Source organism: Armigeres subalbatus, chromosome 1 (genome assembly GCF_024139115.2).
Source record: "Armigeres subalbatus isolate Guangzhou_Male chromosome 1, GZ_Asu_2, whole genome shotgun sequence".
Lineage (NCBI taxonomy): Eukaryota > Metazoa > Arthropoda > Insecta > Diptera > Culicidae > Armigeres > Armigeres subalbatus.
This window is the reverse complement of record NC_085139.1, coordinates 190,643,493-190,666,039: the sequence shown is the minus strand read 5'-3', so window position 1 is coordinate 190,666,039 and position 22,547 is coordinate 190,643,493. Positions and strand designations below refer to the sequence as shown.

The 22,547-nt window shown below is 42.3% G+C and overlaps 1 protein-coding gene across 1 annotated transcript in view; it reads left to right on the top strand.

The window, feature by feature from the left end:
- The window catches only part of LOC134206849 (uncharacterized), a 724,314-nt gene that overhangs the window by 561,590 nt on the left and 140,177 nt on the right, over positions 1-22,547 (top strand). Inside the window, exon 13 of the mRNA XM_062682581.1 lies at positions 7,270-7,441. Coding sequence (XP_062538565.1) covers positions 7,270-7,441 — 172 coding nt within the window. The remainder of the gene's footprint in view (positions 1-7,269; positions 7,442-22,547) is intronic.

Sequence of the window (22,547 nt, the reverse complement as noted above, 5' to 3'; positions counted from 1 at the left end):
AGTCATCAACACGTCGAAGACGAAGTACATGATCAGGTATCAGGTATCAGGTATCAGAACGTCGGCTCAGGAGGCACGTTCCCCTCAATTTGGGAGATTTGTGCCATCGCCTTCACTGGCCTTTCTCATCATTTACCTGACGGAAAAGGAAGTGAAAAGGGGAAAGGAAGAGGAAGTGAAGTTGGAAAAGGGAATGGAACCATTTATAGAAAAGCCAATTATGTAGACTCACACGCATTCAGCTAGGGACTAAAGAGAGGTGTCACAACAGAGGACGTAACAATGGACGAACGTCAAAGACGAAACACAGAGTGCACTATGAAAAACGCATAATGCGAATCCATATAGGTGACAATCACAAAGTACATTGTAAAAATCGCATAATGCGAATCCATATAGGTAACATACACAAAGTACATTGTAAAAAAAAACACATAATGCAAATCCATATAGGTGACAATTTGTTGAAAACTAAGTAAAACACATATTCATAACCCCACTCTTATTTAACCTCACGTTGAGATTGAACAAGAGTAACCGAAGCAGAACGTCAATGACGAGACACAGAGTACACTGTGAAAAACGCATAATGCGAATCCATATAGGTAACATACACAAAACACATTGTGAAAAACGCATAATGCGAATCCATATAGGTGACAATTTGTTGAAAACTAAGTAAAACACATATTCATAACCCCACTCTTATTTAACCTCACGTTGAGATTGAACAAGAGTAGCCGAAGCCAAACGTCAATGACGAGACACAGAGTACACTGTGAAAAACGCATAATGCGAATCCATAAAGGTAACATACACAAAGTACATTGTAAAAAAAAAATGCATAATGCGAATCCATATAGGTGACAATTTGTTGAAAAAAAAAACATTTTCATAACCCCACCCTTATTCAACCTCAAGTTGAGATTAAACAAGAGTAGCTGAAGCCAAACATCAAAGACGAAACATAGATTACTCTTTGAAAAACGCATAATACGAATCCATATAGGTGACAAACACAAAGTACATTGAAAAAAAAAAACGCATAATGCGAATCCATATAGGTGAAAATTTGTTGAAAAACTAAGTAAAAAACATATTCATAATCCCACCCTCATTCAACCTCAAGTTGAGATTAAACAAGAGTAGCTGAAGCCGAACGTCAAAGACGAAACACAGAGTACACTGTGAAAAGCGCATAATGCGAATCCATATAGGTGACAAACACAAAGTACATTGTAAAAAAAAATGCAAAATGCGAATCCATATAGGTGGAAGTTTGTTGAAAAACTAAGTAAAACACATATTCATAACCCCACTCTTATTTAACCTCACGTTGAGATTGAACAAGAGTAGCCGAAGCCAAACGTCAAGGACGAGACACAGAGTACACTGTGAAAAAACGCATAATGCGAATCCATATAGGTAACATACACAAAGCACATTGTAAAAAACGCATAATACGAATCCATATAGGTGACAATTTGTTGTAAACTAATTAAAACACATATACATAACCCTACTCTTATTTAACCTCACGATGAGGTTGAATAAAAGTAGCCGATTATCTCGGAGAAGTAAAAAGTCAACTACGCCATAGCTCCGGCTAGCGTAGCGAGGGCTAAAATACTGTGAAGGGGGCCCTGGTGCTTCACAGGCTCCGTTTGCGGTTAGGTTCTTATTAGACCCTCCTAACCATTCATTCGTAGGCACGGTAAGCATAAAGCCGCATCACACCGAAAATTAAGGGTCACCTGTATGGTGGACTTTTACCACTGGAACAGGCAATCCGTAATGTTATTCTTAGCCAGATAACCAGCTGCCGACACCACACGGCTATCTAGGCTGTTCGTGGAGAGAAGTTGACATTGGGTTACCGCAGAGGGTTACGGCAAGGTGATGGTCTTTCGTGTCTGCTATTCAACATCGCTTTGGAAGGGGTAATACGAAGAGCAGGGATTAACACGAGTGGCACAATTTTCAATAAGTCCGTCCAGCTATTTGGCTTCGCCGACGACATAGATATTATGGCACGTAACTTTGAGAAGATGGAGGAAGCCTACATCAGACTGAAGAGGGAAGCCAAGCGGATCGGACTAGTCATCAACACGTCGAAGACGAAGTACATGATAGGAAGAGGTTCAAGAGAAGACAATGTGAGCCACCCACCGCGAGTTGGCATCGGTGGTGACGTAATCGAGGTGGTAGAAGAATTTGTGTACTTGGGCTCACTGGTGACTGCCGAAAATGATACCAGCAGAGAAATTCGGAGGCGTATAGTGGCTGGAAATCGTGCATACTTTAGACTCCGCAAGACGCTTCGATCGAATAGAGTTCGCCGCCGTACCAAACTGACCATCTACAAAACGCTCATTAGACCGGTAGTCCTCTACGGACACGAGACCTGGACGATGCTCGTGGAGGACCAACGCGCACTCGGAGTTTTCGAAAGGAAAGTGCTGCGTACCATCTATGGTGGGGTGCAGATGGCGGACGGTACATGGAGGAGGCGAATGAACCACGAGTTGCATCAGCTTGGGAGAACCATCCATCGTTCACACCGCGAAAATCGGACGACTGCGGTGGGCCGGGCACGTAGCCAGAATGTCGGACAATAACCCGGTGAAAATGGTTCTCGACAACGATCCGACGGGCACAAGAAGGCGAGGTGCGCAGCGGGCAAGGTGGATCGATCAGGTGGAAGATGACTTGCGGACCCTCCGTAAACTGCGTGGCTGGCGACGTGTTGCCATGGACCGAGCCGAATGGAGAAGACTCTTACATACCGCACAGGCCACTTCGGCCTTAGTCTGAATAAATAAATAATAATTAAATTTGGTAGTTGTCCTTTGTTATATTTCTTGAGATATTTCTATAGATATTTCTTGAGTAAGAACTTAAGATCTTTAGGGTAACTAAACGTCTATCAGCCTGTTTTAAACACGTATCATGCACATTGCGATATTTGCCCGATTTTGTCACTTCTCGAGTTTGTCTACCCCTCGATGTTTGCTTAATACGTTCTCAGCCTTAAATTATCTCGTCCAATTAATTCACATTTTGCAATTTGGTATTTTCAAGGCATAAACTCCATTACGGTGGTTGCTCTACAGACCTTGACTCTATGAAGTTTGTAGACTATCTGGAACCAATGACAACAACAAGAACTACTTGGAATGCAAGCATTTACAAAGAAGGAGTCACACAACTTGTTTATTTTTCAATAACTGGCATCATTACGGAAGTTGATCCACAGATCTTAAGTCTATGGAGTTCATAGACTACCTGGAACCAGTGACTACAACAAGAACTGCTTGGAACAGAGACATATACCAAGAAGGAGTCGCACAACTAGTTTCTATTTCAATAACTACCTTCATTACGGACGTTGATCCACAGACATTGACTCTATGGAGTTCGCAGACTACCTGAAACCAACGACAATAACAAGAACTACTTGGAATGCAAGCATATACCAAGAAGGGTCACACAACTAGTTTATTCTTCAATAACTGCCTCCATTACGAAGGTTGATTCACATATCTTGACTCTATGGAGTTCGTAGACTGCCTGGGACCAATGACTACAACAAGAACTGCTTGGAACATAGACATATACCAAAAAGAAGTCGCACAACTAGTTAATTTTTCAATAACTGCCTCCTTTACGGAAGTTAATTTACAGACATTGACTCTATAAAGTTCGTAGACTACCTGAAATCAATGACAACAACAAGAACTACTTGAAACTAAAACATATACCAAGAAGCGGTCATATAACTTGTTTATTCGTCAATAACTGTCTTTATTACGGAGGTTGATCCACAGACCTTGACTTTATGGAGTTCGTAGACTACATGTAACCCATGACAACAGGAAATACCATTTCGCATGCAAGCATAAGTTCTGTTCCTAGAACATCCAAAGTGCTTAGTTAATATGAAACCAACGGTGGCGGTGTGGTAATGAACCTAGGAGCACACGCGCAGGACATACGTTTTCCGGCTTTGGATCTCCATGAGGAGATTGGCTGGCTGAAAAACAACAAAGCCCCTGGGGTTCACAAACTACCACGAGAGCAATTGATACGCGGTAGTGAGGCACTGGTTAGAGCGTTGCACTGGGTAATTACCATGGTTTGGAAGGATGAGATTGCAAAAGAGTTTGTAGGGCAGTAACAGGTGGGATTCATGGGCAAGCTCTCTACCATGGGTCAGGTGTTTACCGTACGGATTTCCGGATAAACTATTACGGTTGATCATGATGACGATGAATCGGGTGATGTGCGTAGTTCAAATTTCAGGGACACTCTCGAATCCCTTTCAAAAACGCGCAGAAGATTACGGCAAGGTGGTGGCCTTTCGTGCATGCTATTCAACATCGCTTTGGAAGGGGTGGAACGATTTTCATTAAGTCCGTCCAGCTAATTGGTTTCGCCGACGACATAGATATTATGGCACGTAACTTTGGGAAAATGGAAGAAGCCTACATCAGACTGAAGAGCGAAGCTAACCGATCTGGACTAGTCATCAACACGTCGAAGACGAAGTACATGATAGGAGTGGTTCAAGAGAAGACAACGTGAGCGACCCACCAACGGAATCGAGATGGTTGAAAAATTCGTGTACTTGGGCTCCCTGGTGACTGCCGATAGAAAATGATACTAGCATAGTAATTCGAAGGTACATCGTGACTGGAAATTTGGACTCCGCAAGAATAGAGTTCACCTGACTATCTACAAAACGCTTATTAGACTGGTAGTCCTCTACAGACACGAGACCTAGAAGATGCTCGTGGAGGACCAACGCATACTTGAAGCTTTTGAAAGGAAAATGCTACGTACCATCTATGGTGGGGTAGAGTGATTCAAATTTTGACTTTTTTGGCCCCCGATGCTTAAACAATTGCATTTGCCATTTTAATAATCCCCCTAAATTTTTAGAAATTTTTGATGTAATTTGACTGTGCACGCGTCATTTGAAGTTTGTATGGAAATTACTGTGAAAACTGACCCTTATGTGGAAGGCCGTTCCGTGTAGTGGCCCATGAACTATTTAAATATAATCAACACATTGCCTACACAGAATACTTCTCAAGCTAAAAAGCAGTTGTTGTTGCGAAGCGATTTCTCGTTTGGAAGCAAAGTTATGAAGAAAACAAAAATGCTCATTATTGATATTAATGTTATTCTTTTACGTGTTAAATTGAATTTCCCACGATTCAGTATTTCCTTAATAACTTTTATTGCGAGCATCAAATCGTTTCGAAACAAAGACCTCCTCTTTCCTTGTAAAATTTCTTATGTTACCCATGTACTCATATATTTTTAGAGCTTAAAGGGAAGTGTTGGGGAACGGTTTTCCATGAAAGTTACTGTTTTCATAGTAATTTTCATACAAACTTCAAACCGCGTGTGCTCACTCAATTTACATCCAAATTAGCTAAAAATTTGGGTGGGTTAATAAAAAGGCAAATATGCAATCGTTTAAGTATCCGGGGGCAAAAAAGGCAAAATTTGAATCACTCTAATGCTGAGGTGTAGATGGCGGACGGTACGTGTCGGCGAATGACCCACGAGTTACATCAGCAGTTGGGAGAACCATCCATCGTACACACGTAGCCAGAATGTCGGATAGTAATCCAGTTAAAATGGTTCTCGACAACGATCCGAAAGTGCAGCTAGCAAGGTGGATCGATTAGGTGGAGGACGATTTGCGGACCCTTTGCAGACTGCATGGTTGGCGACGTGCAGCCTTGGCGAAGCTGAATGGAGAAGACTTTTATGTACTGTACAGGCCACTACGGCCTTAGTCTGACAAATGAATAAAATAATATTTCCTTGTTAACTATCATGCTACAGATTTGTGCATGAAAATAAATTAATCATTTCGAATTGCGCAGCTTCGAGGGTTTACCATAAAATAGGTTAGGTGAAAAAGTATTCACTATCGTACATTTCTAGATTGAATAGAATGCGATAAAAAAAGAAAACTAAACTTCTCGGTTGCTAAACTCAGATTTTCGTGTTCAAAAGCGTGTATATTTTTCCCACAAAATCTAGTTTTTGCGAGCATTTTTACCTATACATCAGTTTCTGGTAGCAGAGCATCATTCACTACTTGTTTGAAATGTGAAAAATGCAACTCAAACAACTTTCAATCATAATTTTCATCGAAAGCTGTTCGAGCACAGCATAGCCATTCAAATGTCAACTTTAGGAGGCAAACCGTTCCATTATTTTTTGATGGCACGATACGACGTCTGCTGTTACCAGTCGGTAATGACAACGATGTAAAGATTATAATGGCTATGAATGTTTTCTGCGAATACATTAGTACCAAGTGCCATAATAAAATGCCACAAAAGTCCTTTCAATTCACCCGGTTGATGACTTGAACGACTAATGATACATGAGATATGAGGCAAAGCCAGCAATAAGGTGATCTCTGCTCGTAATGGGTTCATTAATGTGATGTTCCAAGAATTGAAAAGGAATGAAATACTCATTATGCTTTGTCAAATTACGATTCAGTGATGTACAAACGAGCTACAGGATATAAGGTGACGGTGGCGTAAGTCAAAAAAGAATACATGGCAGCATTTCACCTTTATGAGGCGAAAGTCGAAACTCAAAAGCTACACAAGAGTTCTGTCACTCGGTTTGAAACCAAGACAATGCACTATCAAAGTCACAAAAATGTTGATAACGTCGTGGTTACGTTGCAAGATATAAACCATTATGGTCCAGAAGAAAATTCCCACTAATTGGTAGCTGCTGCCAGTGACGTCTATGACGATGCACCAAGGATTCTGAGAAACAAACTGCATCCAGCAACCATCACATCTCCGACCATCCGCTCACCAGACCGCATTAGTGACACGGTCTTAGTCCTAGCCTAGGCGGTGCTAGCTGCGTGACAGCCGAGCATGGTGTATTAATGCGAACTGGAGAAACCATTCCCTGTTACGATGCCACCACCAAACACCAACGAGAGCCGCACCAAGTGGGAATGATGTCACATTTTACAAACGTGACCCTATACATCTTTATGGGTGGTGCGTGGTGCGGGGTTCCCTGATAAGGGTTGAGTGTCTAGCCGACCGACACCCTTTGTAAGCGCTGTCTCTCCGGTGTCAGTGGCAGCAGCATCTTTTCCTCGTGGAGTAGACGGGAAACATAGGGTTTGGGGGGTTGTTTGAGTTATTGCATGATTGTAAAATATGACAAGACAAACATGACATTTCCTGATTTTCTCCGCTTCATTTACAGGTTACTGTTTCAATGGGCTGTGCCCGACGACCGCCGCACAGTGCGAACGGATCTGGGGCTACAGTGGCACCGGGTCCGATCGCGTCTGCTACGAGCAGTTCAACACGAAGGGTTCGATCAACGGACACTGCGGGAAGGACGCTGGTGGCAACTACATCAAATGTGAACCAGAGTAAGTAACGATGGCATTCTGAAACTGTTGTTTTTAGTTGGGATGCTTACAGGATCTAAACGTAGCTGTTGAAGCTTTTATTCAAGAAATCAAATCACCATACGTCATGGCGCCATGGTGCATTGTAGAGCTCCATATTTGTCGGTCTTGGTCGATTTTCCTCCAGTTTCCCCGAACGTTTAGTGTCCTCAGGTCCGACTCCAACGCCTACAGCCAACATGTTCGTGGCCATTCTCGAAGTCACCGGCTTCTATTAGGTTCTCTGTTGACAACAACATTCGCACTTAGGGACCAGCCCACTGAAGTTTGCCGTATTGTATACGATTCACAATATTTCTTTGTACAATTGATACAGCTCGTGATTCGCTCACATAGTTTTTCTTTCGAGTACCCAACCGGGTACCTCCATTCCGCCACGTGACGCGTACCGTTAGAGTTTATCCGTATTTTTTTCTGGTGGTAAAGCCACATCTTTCTTATCACTATCCGCCACAAGCGCCCCCACGAATCCAACCAGCGTAATTTGTTTGTAGGGAATTTGGTAAGCGATTTAATTCTTTTGGCTGTGTCACTTTTTGGAAATGATTCAGTTTGCGATTTGGACAGATAATTTGCAGTAGCCATCGGGGTGTTTTAGTCGTCGCAAAAATCTAAAAAATATTTATTTTGTGTTCAGTGGCTCATGTGCTTGGTCATTGCACAAGGTCAGCCCACAATCGCTTCTCCTCCAAACAATTCCTCTACCACACAATCACAACACTCAGCTAAACTGTCGAACCTTCCACTTTTGGTCATCCGTCCGTCTCGCTTCCTGTTACTGCTCCAACTGAGACTCGCACAATTCTGCTGTCAAACACCTTTGTTAAGACGGCGCGCGGACTGCAATGGAAATGTTAATTTGCAAGAGCACTTCTGGATTGCTGTTCTAAATAGAAACCTACTAAGTGAAGTATTGGCGCAAAAATTGTACCTTCGAAGCCGTCATACTAAAAAATCGCCTAAAACTCTGTATTAAACTTTTTAAAAATAAAATGTTTTTTTTGGCTCCTTCTGATGCAATTTCTGCGTTTACGCCCTCAATGCTTTTTCTATAGATACAAACAAAATCTTCTTATTTTCAGTGTCAGACAAGGACTCCCTTAAGCATCAGACTAACTAATCTTATGCAAATAAGTGTGCCTTCTTCTTCTTCAATGAAAAATTTCCAAAGGAACTTCTGAAGGAATTTCCGAAATTCCAAAATTACTCCCAGAATTTCTTATGACAATCCTCTAGAACTCTTTCGCAATTATTTCCTGGGATTTCTCCATAAAATCATTCGAAAATTACTTCGGCAATAAATCCGGAGATTGTTTTGAAAATTCCTCAAGACATTTTACGAAAAATTTAGGGTTTTAAAAGAAATTTTTAAAATTTCTTCGGAAATTCCTTTACGAATTCTTTTAGGAATTTCTTCAGAATTTTTTTTTTTTGTAAATTCCTTTGAAAATTTCTTCTGGAATACCTAAGGAAAATCCTTCAGAAGTACATACAGAACCAGTATTAAGAATAACGCCTGAAATTCTTTTGGGAGCACTGTTTCGGAAATTGATTTGGGAATTTCGTTGAATGATGTTTTAGAAAATCAGTCAGAAATTCTTTTGGTAACTCCTCCGAGAATTCGTTCCAGGATTAACTTAGAAATTCCTTTTGACATTCGTCCAAGGATTTCTTCGAAAAACTCTTTGGAAGAGCCTTTGTTAATTTCTTCAAAATTCTCTTAGAAAGTTTTCCATCAGAAAAACTTTCAGAAATCCTTTCAGTATGTTTTTGGTTTGGTTTTACAAAAAGCATGCTTTTACAAAATTCCTTTCAAAACATTTTTTTTCGGAAATTTAATAAGGAACGAAATAGGACATATTAAATCAATTTCCGGAAGAGCTTCGAACGGAACTCCAAAGAAATTTCCGGACTAAATTTCTGAAAGAACTCCTCAAGTAATTTCCAAATGATTTCTGGACAAATTTCTGGAACGCTAGATTTGGATTTTTAGAAATAGGGGTAGAAAAACATGTGGAATATCTGGATCTATTGACGATGTAATTTCCAGAGAATTTTCCTTAAGGATTCCAGAAGGAAATTCCGAAGGAATTTGTGGAGGAATGATCTGAGATATTTAATAATGTCAGAAATGTCTTGCGAGCAGACGTAGGATTGCCAAAATTCAACAATGTTTCCAGGAATTCGCTTTGATTTTTTTTTTGGAGAACCTATTTAGATTGTTTTTTGGAAATTCATCTTGAAATACATGTGCAAACACCTTCAGGATTTTATTAGATAAAATATTTCCAGAAATTCCTCCAAAACTCACTAGTAGTTCCTTTGAACATTCCTCCAGGGATTCTTTCGAAAAATCTCACGAAAGGCCTTTGTAAATTTCTCAAGAAATTCCTATAGTCAAACTTTAAAACTTCCTTCAAAAATTCCTGAAGGGGAATATTCCGGAAATATTGTTGAAAGTATTCTTCCGGAAAATTATTGAAGAATTAAACAGGAAATCCAAAAGAATTTTCGGAGGACTTTCTAACGAAAATGTCAAAGGATTTCAAAATGATGTTTTGAAGACTTTCCCGAAATAATGCTCAAGGGAAATTCCTATGAAAATTCAAAAGGAATTCGAAGGTCTTAAAAAGTTTTGGAGTTGCCAAAAACATCCATCCGGAGAAATGAGCAAAGAAATTCTTTTAAAAAAAATCGAATGAATTTCTGGAGTAAAGTAATTTCCAGAGGATTTATGAAGAAATTTTAGAAAAAAAATAAGAATGTTTGAACTTGCTTCAGGATGTATATAGGAAAATCCGTTAGAAAATTTGGAAATACCAATGGAAGATACCGTCAGAAATTCTGTTAGGAATACCCACGCAATTTGTTTTAAGAATACCTTCGGATATTCATTCAGGGGATTTTTTAGGATATCCTTTAAAAAATGTCCGTGAAAAAATCTTTCAACAATATTTTCAGAATAATTGCTGCAGAAATTTCAGAAGGAGTACCTAAGTTGCGAAAGGATTTCCTGATAAATTTACAAAGGCCTTTCCAGATAAATGTCAAAAGGAATTTCTGAAGTAATTTTCAAAATTATTTCTGGAGGGAATTTTGGAATTATTTCATGGAGGGAAGTTTGGAATTCGAAGAAATTTCCAAAGGAAAACTGAAAGATTCTCTAAAGGAATTATCAAAGAAATTGCTGAAAGAATTTCCGAACAAATTCTTACATTACTTACGAAGGAATTTTCAGTGGAATTTCCAGAAAAATACCTATTGGAATTTGCGAAGAAATTCCTGGATTTCTACAAAATTTCTTTCGAAAATAACTCTAAAATCTTTTTCGGAAAGTTCTTTAGAATTGAGCAAACTTCCAGGAAAATATTTTTTTTTTTCAGAACAGTTTTGGCGTATATAATTAAATTTCAGGGAAATTATTCGATTTGGTGCCGCAGCTTAACTTCCCAAATAACAATAGATTATTTTGATACTTACTTGATACTTGATGGGCTACAGCTCTTCGATGAACCTACGCCGAATGGAGTATCCTTCTCCACTGGACTCGATCCTGGGCCAATCGCTTCCAGTCGCCCTGAACATTGAGCGCCCTCAGATCCTCTTCAACTGCAAAAATCCATCGTGTACGCGGCCTTCCACAAAGCCTGCGGCCTCTTCCGGGTTCTCTACTAAATATTATCTTCGCTTGTCGTTCTTCCGGCATACGAACAACGTGACCAGCCCACCGTAGTCTGCCGTGTTGTATAAGCTTAATAATATCCAGCCCTTTATACACCTGGTACAATTCGTGTTTCATGCGACGCCGCCATATACCGTTCTCCTGTTTACCGTCGAGTATTGTCCGCAGCACCTTACGCTCAAACACTCCGAAAGCTCTCCGATCAGCCTCCTTTAACGTCCATGTCTCATGGCCGTATAAAGCCACCGGAAGAATCAGAGTAGTATACAGCGCGAGTTTTGTTTGCAGACTACGGGACTTAAGCTGGTTACGAAGTCCGTAATAAGCCCTATTTGCAGCTGCAATACGCCTTTTCACCTCGCGGGTAACATCATTATCGCACGTCACTAATGTTCCAAGATACACAAATTCTTCTACCACTTCAAATTTTTCACCATCCAGCACCATTTCGCTACCACCACCACTAATGAACCCACGTTGATTTCCAGCGACCATGTACTTCGTTTTGCTGGTATTGATCGTGAGTCCAATCCTCACTGTCTCCCTCTTAAAAGGCACAAAAGCCTCTTCCACGGCACGGCGATCAATTCCGATAATATCGATATCGTCCGCAAATCCCAGGAGCATATGCGATTTTGTAATAATGGTACCGCTTCTTTGCACACCAGCTCTCCTAATCGCTCCCTGGAGCGCTATATTGAACGGTAGATTCGAGAGTGCATCACCCTGCTTTAATCCATCTAAGGTAACAAATGACGTCGATATTTCATCCGCAACCCTTACACTTGATTTCGATCTGTCCAACGTTATACGAATCAGCCGTATTAATTTCGCCGGAAAACCATGTTCAAGCATAATTTGCCATAATTCATTCCGTTTCACTGAATCGTACGCCGCCTTGAAATCAATAAACAGATGATGTGTCTGCAAGTTGTACTCCCGGAATTTATTAAGGATTTGTCTCAGGGTAAACATTTGATCCGTCGTTGATCTTACTTACTTACTTATGGATCCTGTACACCTCCGGTGGTGCAAAGGGCCGACTTGAAAGATCTCCATCCTGAGCGATGCCCGGCTATCGCTTTAACCTGTTGCCAGGTTAGATTTCGGTCGACTTCTTTTATTTCTTTATTGAGGCTTCTCCGCCATGAGCCTCTGGGTCTGCCTCTGCTGCGATGTCCCGCTGGGTTCCAGTCTAATGCTTGCTTACAGATTTCGCTTCCGCCCCTACGTAGAGTGTGGCCGACCCAGCCCCACTTCCGATCCCGAATTTCTGTTGTTATCGGCCTCTGGTGACAACGACGATGGAGCTCGTTGTTTGAGATCCAGTTGTGAGGCCACCAGGCCCGAATTATATACCGCAGGCATCTGTTAATGAACACCTGCAGCCGTTGAGTGTTCTCCACTGATACACACCATGTTTCGCTAGCGTAGAACAGCACAGATTTCACGTTAGAGTTGAAAATTCGTATTTTGGTGCGTTCACTTATCTGCCTGTTTTTCCAGATATTTCTTAAACTCGCAAAGGCAGCCCTTGCTTTCTTGATCCGTGCGCCTATGTCGATCTTGGTACCGCCGTCCGACGCCATTTGGCTACCAAGATATTGGAAGCTTTCAACATTCTCCACTGGTTGCCCGGCTACTGTGAAACTGGAAGGAGTCACCGTGTTTACATCCAACGATTTGGTTTTGTTGACGTTGATGACTAAACTTGCCGAGGAGGAGCGATCGGCAAGGTCGTTGAGCTTACTCTGCATATCAGAGCGCCGTTGCGCGAGTAGAGCAACGTCATCCGCCAATTCGAAGTCGTTTAGGTGCTCCATGGTTATAGGCTGCCATAACAGCCCGCGGTTTGGTTCACGGTCAATCGCATCTACCAGAATCTCATCGATTACGATGAGGAACAGTAACGGTGATAGAATACATCCTTGCCTCACACCAGCTACGACCCGGATAGGGTCGGACAGGACCCCATTGTGCAGCACTCTACACGAAAAGGCCTCATACTGTGCTTCGATGAGGCCGATGATTTTCTCAGGAACCCCCTTGCGTCTCAGGGCGCCCCACATATTCTCGTGATTGAGACGGTCGAAAGCTTTTTCGTAGTCAATGAATACCAAGTAAAGGGACTCTTGGAATTCGTTGACCTGCTCCAAAATGATGCGGAGCGTGACAATATGGTCCACACAGGATCTTCCGGCACGGAATCCGGCTTGCTGCCGCCGGAGAGTCGCATCGATCTTCTCCTGAATCCGGGCTAGGATAATTTTGCACAGAACTTTGAGAACGGTACACAGCAACATAATGCCCTCGCCAGTTATCGCATACAGTCAGGTCACCCTTTTGGGCACCTTCACTAAGATACCTTGCATCCAGTCGACCGGGAAAGTTGCGGTGTCCCAGATATTACGAAATAAACGATGCAGTAGTTGAGCGGATGTCATGGGGTCAGCTTTGAGCATCTCGGCTGATATGCGGTCGACCCCTGGGGCTTTATTCGATTTCATGCTTTGGATGGCTGTTTGAATCTCTAGCAGTGATGGAGCTTCGGTATTGACACGTGTTATACGTCGGATCCTAGGCAGATCATGCCGAGGTGGTGATGGCCTGGTTGGCACTTGAAAAAGTTGTTCGAAGTGCTCGAACCAGCGTTTCAGCTGGTCAGTTGGGTCGGTCAATAACTGATCATTCGCGTCTTTCACAGGCATCGTTGCATTCATCTTCGCCCCGCTTAAGCGTCGTGAGATATCGTAGAGGAGGCGAATGTCCCCGGTTGCGGCGGCTCTCTCTCCTTCGTCGGCCAGAGAGTCTGCCCACGCTCGCTTGTCCCGTCGACATGAGCGTTTTACTTCCTTCTCAAGAGCCGTGTATCGTTGACGGGCTAAGACTTTGGCTCCTCTGGTTTTCGATCGCTCTATCGCGGCTTTGGCTTCTCTTCGCTCCTCTATTTTCCTCCAGGTCTCATCGGTGATCCATTGTTTTCTCTGGGTGCGTAGTTCGCCCAGATTGTTCTCGCTGGTGGCGATGAAGGCATTCTTGATGGCGGTCCATTGGTCTTCCACGCTGCCACCTTCCGGAATATCTGCAGCACGCGTCTCCAGTTCTTCAACGAAGGACCGTTTCACCGTGGCATCTTCCAGTCGGCGTGTGTTGAATCGTCGTCCAACTCTTTCCTCCTGCCGACGAATCCGTGCAATGCGCAGGCGTATTTCGCCGATGAGGAGGTGATGATCAGACGCGATATCGGCACTACGTTTATTCCGTACATCAAGAAGGCTCCGTTTCCATTTTCGGCTGATGCAGATGTGGTCGATTTGATTTTCTGTAAAGCCGTCACGGGAGACCCACGTGACCTTGTGAACCGGTCGATGAGGGAAGAGCGATCACCCGATCACCATGTCGTTATTACCACAAAATTCTGCGAACAGCTCTCCGTTTTCGCTCATTTCTCCGAGATCATGGCGTCCCATAGTGCGCTTATGGTTCGAGTTGTCGGATCCGATCTTCGCAATGAAGTCGCCCAAACAGATCTTGATATCACCCTTCCGAATTCTATCCACGACGGCATTGAGTTGACTGTAGGAGTTCTCTTTGTCTTGCAGATCGGCAGCATCGGTTGGCGCATAACATTGGATTATAGTAAGGTTTCGGACCCGTGTTCTAAATCTGGCAACGATTATCCTTTCACTTATAGGTTCCCACTTCATGAGCGCAGAGTGTGCCTGAGCGCTTAGTAGGAAGCCAACTCCGCGATGCCGGGGAGCGTGTTCACCTCGTAAACCAGAGTATAGCAGAACTTGTCCCGACGGCGTTCTGTGTTCTCCAAAGTTTGGCCAACGGACTTCACTCAGTCCCAGGATCTCAAGCTTCATGCGGCGTGCCTCATTGGCAAGTTGTGCCAATTTACCCTGCTGGGCTAGGGTTAAAACGTTCCATGTTCCTATTCGTGTCCGTTGTTTCGCGCTAAGAGTCGTCGCCGTAAAATCAGTCCGTATTCTTTCATTATCGGATTCTCGAACAAATTGATGTTTCGGGAACAGTAGGTTGTTGGCCCAAGGTTCCCTATCCACCGGGATGGGGCTGCCATCTTAGGTATAGCTTCCGGGGAATAGCATTTCATACTCAGCCGCTGGATGCCAGAACAGACGCTGTTGGAGCCGCACCTCCTTGGTGGACAGACGCTCGATCAGTCGGGTCAAATTTGTTTAAAGTCCCACCCAACACCAGGACTAGGCTAGTGCGCTTTGAGCGGCACACGGTCGCTTTGATAGGGCCTGCTTGGGGACACATGCAGCTTTTTATAGAAGTTCAACAGAGCCCACTGTCGAACCTCACCACATCCTAGGCAGACCCCACAGGACGCACCCTCTCACTCTAGCTGATGTCAGAAGGACAATAGTGCCCAGGCTGCACTACCAGCTAAGTACGCAACCCTTAGCTGGCGGTCAATTGTCATCGGTCGTGGAAGCGTGAGTATTGGAACTTGTGTGGACCAGAGCTATGTTAGGCGCCCCTTCCCGGATGTCAACTCACCATTTCGCAGCCCCGTCGTTGATCGGCCCTCACGAAAACCTGCTTGGTATTCGCCGACAAAGGACTCTTCAAGCGGTCTCAATCTGTTGAACAGAATACGGGGCATAATTTTGTAGGCCGAGTTAAGGAGGGTTATTCCCCGATAATTGGCGCACTCCAGTCTGTACCCTTTGTTAAATAGAGGGCAAATGATGCCGTCCAACCAGCAAGCAGGCATTTCTTCGTCTTCCCATATTTTCGACATAATATGGTGCAGAACTTCATAAAGCTGCTCAGTGCCGTGTTTGAGAAGTTGAGCCGGGAGCTGGTCCTTCCTCGCAGCCTTATTGTTTTCAGCTCTTTAACAGCTTTTTTAATCTCATCTAGTGTAGGTGACTCCACAGCTTGTCCATCGTCGCTAATATTTATTCTGTTCACCGGTGCACCGTCACTTCCTCCATTCAACAACAGTCTCGAAGTGTTGCTTCCACCTGGCAGCCACTTCAGTTTTACCTGTCAGCAAATTCCCTTGTTGGTCGTTGCACATGACGGGAGATGGCGCTGTCTTTCTCCGCACGCCATTGACAGACTCATAAAACCTCCGCATATCGTTCTGCTCCATTTTTTCCTGCGCCTCACTAATAACTTGTTCTTCGTACTCATTCTTCTTCCTGCGGTGGGTTCGTTTTCTGCTCTTGCTTCCTTGTACCGATCTCTATTCGATCGAGTACCCGACACCAACATCCGGCTTCTGGCAACGTTCTTTTCGTCTGTCACTCTCTGACACTCCACATCGAACCAACCCGTCCTGGGTCACCTCTGTGCAGTGCCTACCACTTCTCGTGCTGTTGTGCTCACCGCTCCATGAATCGACTCCCATAGATCGTTGATGTTGTCGCTAACGTTGATTGCACTTATCCGTTCGTCGAGCTTCTGGCGGTACTCAGCCGATACTCCTTCCGCCGACAATCGCTGGATATTGTAACGCATCGTTCGCTGTGATCTTTCGTTCGATACAGTTGACAGCTATGATCGAATTTTACTGACAACAGGGTGTGATCAGAGTCAATGTTCGGATCCCAGAATGTCCGCACATCGATAACATCCGAGAAATGACGCCCATCCACCAGAACATGGTCCATCTGGTTGCAAGTTTCGTACAGCAAGGCTGTAATTGAAGAATTTGCCTCGTATCCTCAACACACAGATTCGTTCGCTAATGGGCTTCCACCGCATCACTCGCTTCATCTGCTTGCCCATCACTACGAAACCAACTCCATGGTCTGCTTTTTCGCCGCCGCTGTGATAGATGTTATACTTGAATGCAGTGTTGGTCGTGGGGTCCACGGCTCGGAATTCACGTTCTCCGGATCTGTGCCATCGGACTTCTTGAATAGCGGCCACGTTCACTCCAACCTTCTGCAGTTCGCGAGCCAGAAGGCTCACTCGTCCAGGTTCATTTAGGGTCCTGACATTCCAGGTACCGAGTTTCCAACCATAGTCCTTATTTCGTTGCCGGGTCGGTTGCCAAAAATAACGTTCTCTTTTTCTTCTATCTCCATTTTTCGTGGTATTGGAGAGGCTTCAGTAAGCTACTTTACCGGGGTCGCGTTACCTACATCGCGATGATGGGGCTGCCACCTTAGGTATAGCTGACGCGATACAGCATTTCGTTAATCAGCCGCTGGGTACCAGGCAGACGCTGTTTGAGCCGCACCTCCTGGTGAACAGACGCTCGAGGCGTACCTTCTCACCTAGCTGATGTCAGCAGGACAACAGTGCCAAGGCTGCAATACCAGCTAAGTACACAACCCTTAGCTGGCGGTCTTTTGTCATCGGACGACCCGTGGAAGCGTGAGATAGGGACTTGTGGGGACCAGAGCTCTGTTGGGCGCTCCTTCCTTGATGTCAACCCACCATTTTGCAGCCCACGTACACCATATGGTCTATATTACCCACACCAGAACGTGACAGTTTTGCCCCATCATGATCCAATTTCTTAAAAAATTCTCAAAAAATTTTGAGAGAAATTATCAATTCAGCCCGTACACAATCTGTGAATACGCTAAGTATGAGATCCTCGATGATTATGTGGATTAGAATTGTCGATTTCCGTTTTTAAAGCTTAAATACTGCACATCAAGAATTACATCACCTGCATTTCAGTCATAGTTTACCTTAAATCAATAATATCCAGAATAGTTTACATTATTTTAATGTAGTAAAACATGTCGTACTCATAATTTGAAACAAGCAATAACATTCACTTGGTAGAGTGCCAAATTTGTAACGATTTAGCTCGAACGGGACCCATTTTACCCACCTTGTCCGTTACACCCCCACCTCCCTACTAGCCAAGGATGTTATCGATCATTTAGTAATTTGCGTTCGATCAATTAGTAGTTTGTCAATAACTCATTCCAGAAACTGAATTTCAAAATGTGTTGTATGGTGGACTTCTAGTGCGAAGGTTTATTTACAACTGTGCTTAATGGTTTGTTGTTAGAATTCAACTAATATCTGAGTTATAGCGCTAGTTGCAGTAGCTTAAACTAAATGATTGGAATTTTGTTATCATTTAGTCTAAGTTACTGATACCATAGCTATAAATCCGTTACTAGTGGAATTCAAACAACGAACCATTTGGCACAGTTGTAGAAAAATCTTCGCACTAGGAGTCCACCATACAACACATTTTAAAATTCAGCTTCTGAAATGAGTTATTGACAAACTACTAAATGATCGAACGCAAATTACTAAATGATCGATAACATTCTTGCTACTAGCACTCACTCCCTCCCTCCCACACAAAAACAAACCGCGTAAAAAGTAACCCCGGTACACTGTTGCTTTTTTCAAAGTAAATAAATTTTTGTGTAGGAAAAATTCGAGGAAGAGGAGACATAATTGTTTTTAATATTTGTAATGGCCTTATTTACGCGTTGCACATATGATGTTAATGATTTAGTAGTTTTGCATAAATTCCACAAATATTACTAGAGATGAAGTTTAGTTTTTCGGCTTGCCTTGCCTTACTGCTTACATATTTTAGCAATGTGTGATGCTCATGGGCTGAACATTAGTTGATGAAAGAAACTTGTGCAATCATTGACAAACTGTATTTGACAGGTGGAAATACTCGGCGAATAAGAGTCCAATTATGAGTCCATATTCAGCTATGAGATTATTTTTGCCATGCATTGAGTAAGCTAACTATTAAAGCAAGGATGGTCCTGAAACATGATATGTTAACATTATTGATAGGTGTTATTTTCTAAGACTTTATCTGAAGCCGAATTAAAGCCTAATAAAATGCGTTCTATCATCAGGATTATCATTCATCAAGAAATATATACTGATCTTGTAGCAGTTGAAGGAAATGCCTTTCATTCTAACACGCAGATATGATTTCTTATCAGCTTTTACTGGATAACTTGCTTTATCTGTTTCCCGATCATCATGAAGCTAATAACCACGCCCTGCTTTTGTAGATGTGGTACTAGAATGAAGTGATTGCGATGGGGTACACCGCTCGAAATTCACGTTCTCCGGTTTTGGGCCACCGTATTTTGGACTGATGCCGACCTTCTGCAGCTCACACACATGCAGGTTCATTCAAAATTCTCACTTTCAAGATTCGACTTTCCCATCGAGTATTGGCAACTAAAACGTAATTGCATCTATTTTACGACGTTTCGGTGTTTGTTTAACCATCTTTAAAAAATTAGAGGCTTAGGCTCTGTTTTGATGTTGAATATGTGTGTCCTGTCCCTGTCTGACATAAAATAGTAACAAAGGTGTTCCACTATAGTTTATGAGCCATAATTTTTGTACTTCACAGTGATTCTAGATATGTTTCTTATGGAGAGTTTTAAGCTTTTATCCACACCTTCACTTTTTATAAAAACTTCTTAAATTTGGCGTTTTCGCTTACTTTTGAAATTTACCGCCCGCCAAAATTTTCCATGGTGGAATAAATTTATTAAAATAATAAATTTGCTATTTTACACCTACAGTATTACAGAAACACGAGGAGTGGATAATGCTTTATTGGGTTAGGGACAAAAGGTCGAAAGACAAAAGGTCGAAAGGACAAAAGGTCGAAAGACAAAACGTCGAAAGACAAAAGGTCGAAGGGACAAAATGTCGAAAAGGACAAAAGGTCGAAAGGGACAAAAGGTCGAAAGGACAAAACGTCGAATTGGACAAAAGGTCGAAAGGACAAAACGTCGAACGGGACATAAGGTCGAAAGAAAAAAATATCAATGAGATCAAAAGGCAAGGGACAAAAGGTCGAAATAGACAAGAAACTGAAACGGAGAGAATCAATCTTGCACCAGAGTTGACCTACATAGTTGGCAAAAAATGTGGTCTTTTATTTTCACAATTTATAACAATTATTAATTATTAATCTATATACATAAAAATAAATTTCTGTCTGTCTGAACCTTATAGACTCGGAAACTACTGAATCCATCGGCGTGAAAATTTGTATGAGGAAGATTTTGGGGCCGGGGATGGTTCTTAAAATGGTTCGAGACCTCTCCCCGCTTTGGAAAGGGGGGTTTCCATACAAATGAAATTTTCCTTCATTACTTGAGATCTAATCAGAGAATAAATCAATTTTATGTTCGAAGTTCGACGGGTCTGCTAGTAAAAAATAAAAATAAAATTCATTCAGTGAGTACAACTAATAGATGGATATTTGAGTTCTAAATGTTACTTCGATTTGACAAAATGGTGAACGCCGCACATCAAATACACCGGCGTGTATTACACGCAAATGTATTTTTAATGCACGCGTCTGCGTAACCGAGGCGTGCACTATTTTAACAGATCAAAGTAACATTAAGAAAACCTAGAAAACCATCCATTATTTGCACACATTGAATGAATTTTATTTAAGGTACCCCGGGGCAAGTGAAAATTCGGGGTAAGTGGGTACTATGGCTGCCTATCAATCAAAAAACGTTTTTAATGGTAACAATCTTCTAGAAAGATGATGCAGGACTATCAATGAATACAGCCGACACAAAAATATTAGGAATCAAAACCATTTGAGGCACCATGCTAATGCTATTGCTTGGTCATGACTTTAAACTACCGGGAAAAGCTATTACTTTTATTTTAATTCAATGGATTTCCAACAGAATAGCCGTTTCTAAATTTATTATTGATGTGGAAGGTAAATAGTTTGAGCAATTAAATAATTGTGTGACATCGAAAACGATTTATAAGTTTTAATTAAAGCCAAAATTTGCAATTTTCGCTTGCCCTTTAGTTTTGACATACATGGGGCAAGTGGGACATATTTGAACAACAATTTCGATAGAGCCATTTTAACTGTTTTTAAATCGTTGTCTAGTGAAAAATAACTTCGACACTCATATATCATATCCCAAGCAACACCTCTTGTTTCTCAGTGAGTTACAACAACTGTGGTGTGACTTACTAAAGGTCTGACTTCAGCACAACGCGTCGTATTTGGAACTCCTTTGTGACATAAAAAGCGCAAGAGATGGAGCCTATTTGCAACATATTGCGGCTACAAAGAAAATAAAAACACAAAAACCAACCGGGAATCGAACTATGGACCTTGAGATTTGCAACCTTCTACTATAACCATCACACCAACAATTCTATTTGGAGATTCTGCTACAAGTGCACTACATAAACAACAAAGTCAGTTGTAACTTCATTGTACCTTATACGGAACATGCAGGGGACTGTCAAAAATAAAATACTGCTCAGCTGAGCTTAAAGTGTTTTGCAACATATCAGAAACATTGTCGTAACAGTAATGAACCGAAGTGTTATTAATTCTGCAACTTATCTGTTTTGTTTCTGATATGACACACATCGAATTTTAAACCACCCAAGAAGTCAGATGGGTAGAATATTGCGACGCCACTTGAACGGAAATGAAACATTGTGATTTTTCAAAACTGGGAAGTGGCTTTAATGTGACTCGATGTATTGCCAGTGTCTTCAATGCAATTTATTAGGAACAAACACCTATTTGAAAGATGTTGCGCGTGCTGCTTGGGATGGATCTGAATCAGATGCAGTTTGATATCGTTGGTTTCGTTGGTAAATAGTATTTTACAGTTAATTAACAAATGTGTATTTTGACGTAGGACTTACGTCTTTCTTTACTATACTGGGTGTCATTTAGATTTTTGGAAATCGAGAGCGTTACGCTGGAATGGAAGATTTTGAACGTTACTAGCGCCTTTATCTTTCGATGGACTTTTAAGATTTATATATCAATCAACTCGGACATTCTCCACCATTTTGCCTATTTCATTGAAACTTAAGATTATTAACGATAAGCTATTGAAAACTTCAATTCTTGTCAAAGCTAGTAAAAATTTCATATGTAATCAATTCCTAACACGGACATCAAAATTCGGTATGTCACGGGCCTTCGGGTCTACCGGAAAATTTTCTTTGTGTATAAAAGAAGCAGTGCCTGCCGTGTGAGAGTCATTACAGTTTGTGACAGCAGCGCGTACTGACGTGCTTTTTGCTCGCGCATTTTTTGTTTCGTTCGTTCGTTCGCTGTTTACCTACACTGCGACAGCATGCAGTCACCAGCGGTAAAACTGCCGGTGGGTCTGCGAATATGCATAAAAGAAGTGTGTGTGTGTGTGCATTTTTGTGTCATTCTGTGCTTGATAATTGTCGGATGCAGTGGTGTCGGTTGCAATGGATGCAATCGCCCATCGCATCGCTCGGAGTTCACGGCTAGAGGCCGATGATGGCTGAGGCAGCGAGGGCAGCTGTGGTGGATGAAGAAGAATAAAATTGGAGAGATTTGGTCTGCTCATCCAGGTGATTGGTTTCATAATCCACATGATCCCGGGATGGGTA